The sequence below is a fragment of the Lathyrus oleraceus genome, chromosome 4 (assembly GCF_024323335.1).
Source record: "Lathyrus oleraceus cultivar Zhongwan6 chromosome 4, CAAS_Psat_ZW6_1.0, whole genome shotgun sequence".
In the NCBI taxonomy this organism is placed as follows: domain Eukaryota; kingdom Viridiplantae; phylum Streptophyta; class Magnoliopsida; order Fabales; family Fabaceae; genus Lathyrus; species Lathyrus oleraceus.
Window position 1 is genome coordinate 125013404 of NC_066582.1, and position 1117 is coordinate 125014520.

General features: G+C 39.9%; 1 protein-coding gene across 1 annotated transcript; it reads left to right on the forward strand.

Annotated features, from left to right (window-relative positions):
• Window positions 1-262: 262 nt before the first annotated feature.
• LOC127136332 (uncharacterized) lies at window positions 263-742 on the forward strand. The gene has a single exon (XM_051062909.1). The coding sequence runs from the start codon at window positions 263-265 to the stop codon at window positions 740-742; it is 480 nt and encodes a 159-aa protein (XP_050918866.1).
• The last annotated feature ends 375 nt before the right edge of the window (window positions 743-1117 follow it).

Here is a 1117-nt window from a genome sequence, read left to right on the forward strand (position 1 = left end):
CATTAATTATTGGTCATGTTATTGAAAATATTTCACCGTGGAAGTCCTCCATGCGACCCTAGACCTCTAGGATATGGGGAAATGCCACTATGGAACTTGAGTGTACTCGAGTGTCATTATGGAAATGAGATTGAACTTGGGTCTTTAATCGTGTCTTGTGTTGTCCTATTGATTTTTGAACGTAGATCTAGACACCCCTGACTGCTTATAAATTGGTGGAATCCAATTACTTCCTCCACCATAGATTCCATTCATTTACGAGATGTCAATTTTTATGCACAAATACATCGAGCGGATCGTCAATATTGAGGGTGACGATAATTATGGTTATCGAGCTGTTTCGGCTTTACTTGGTAAAGGTGAAGATAATCATACATTGTCTGCCATCAACTTCCATGATTTTAGGACTCATAAAAAATCATACACACGACTTTACAAAAAGAAAGAGAACTTTGATGCAATTTATGAGTCTCTTATTCCTTGCTTTAGCGGACCGACACCGGAGGTAAAATGGATGCGCTTCCCTAAAATAGGTCACCTCATAGCATGTGCATATGATATAATGTGTATTGATCTTACACGATATAGTTTTTCGAAAACCTTTTTCCCACCGCACACTGCTCTACCTCAAAATCCAAATGATCTTATTATGTGCATTGGATTGCCTTCAAAATCACGACATTTCGTTCAAGTTTTATTGAAATCGGAATTCCCTATACCACTTACTGAAGGAGAAGAGTGATCTAAAATGCAGCGGAATTTAAAAAAATTCTCCTTTAGTGATCCTTACGAATGGGCATGATCAGTGATAGAATCGTTACCTCTTGTGGCGATTGAAATCTTTGATGCAGATCTACAGAGTGATCACGAACGTTGAACGATGACAACGCCTCTACTCAGTCCACACGAACGGATTCCTTCAATCTCAATGCTAGCTACTACGAATGAAGGCTTTGAGTGTGTGTGTGGTTGTGTGTGTGTGAGAGAGAGAGAGAGAGAGAGGGAGAGAAACGAAATTGCAACTGCACAAATGCTTCTGCACAAGGGTTCTATTTATAGAACCACTTGTGTGGGCTGCAAGCTAAAAGGCCCACTTAAGTGTATGTGGCCCATATCT

What these genes read in the sequence shown, in the direction of transcription:
- LOC127136332 (XM_051062909.1), top strand. Translation starts at nt 263, where the DNA reads ATGTCAATTTTTATGCACAAATACATCGAGCGGATCGTCAATATTGAG.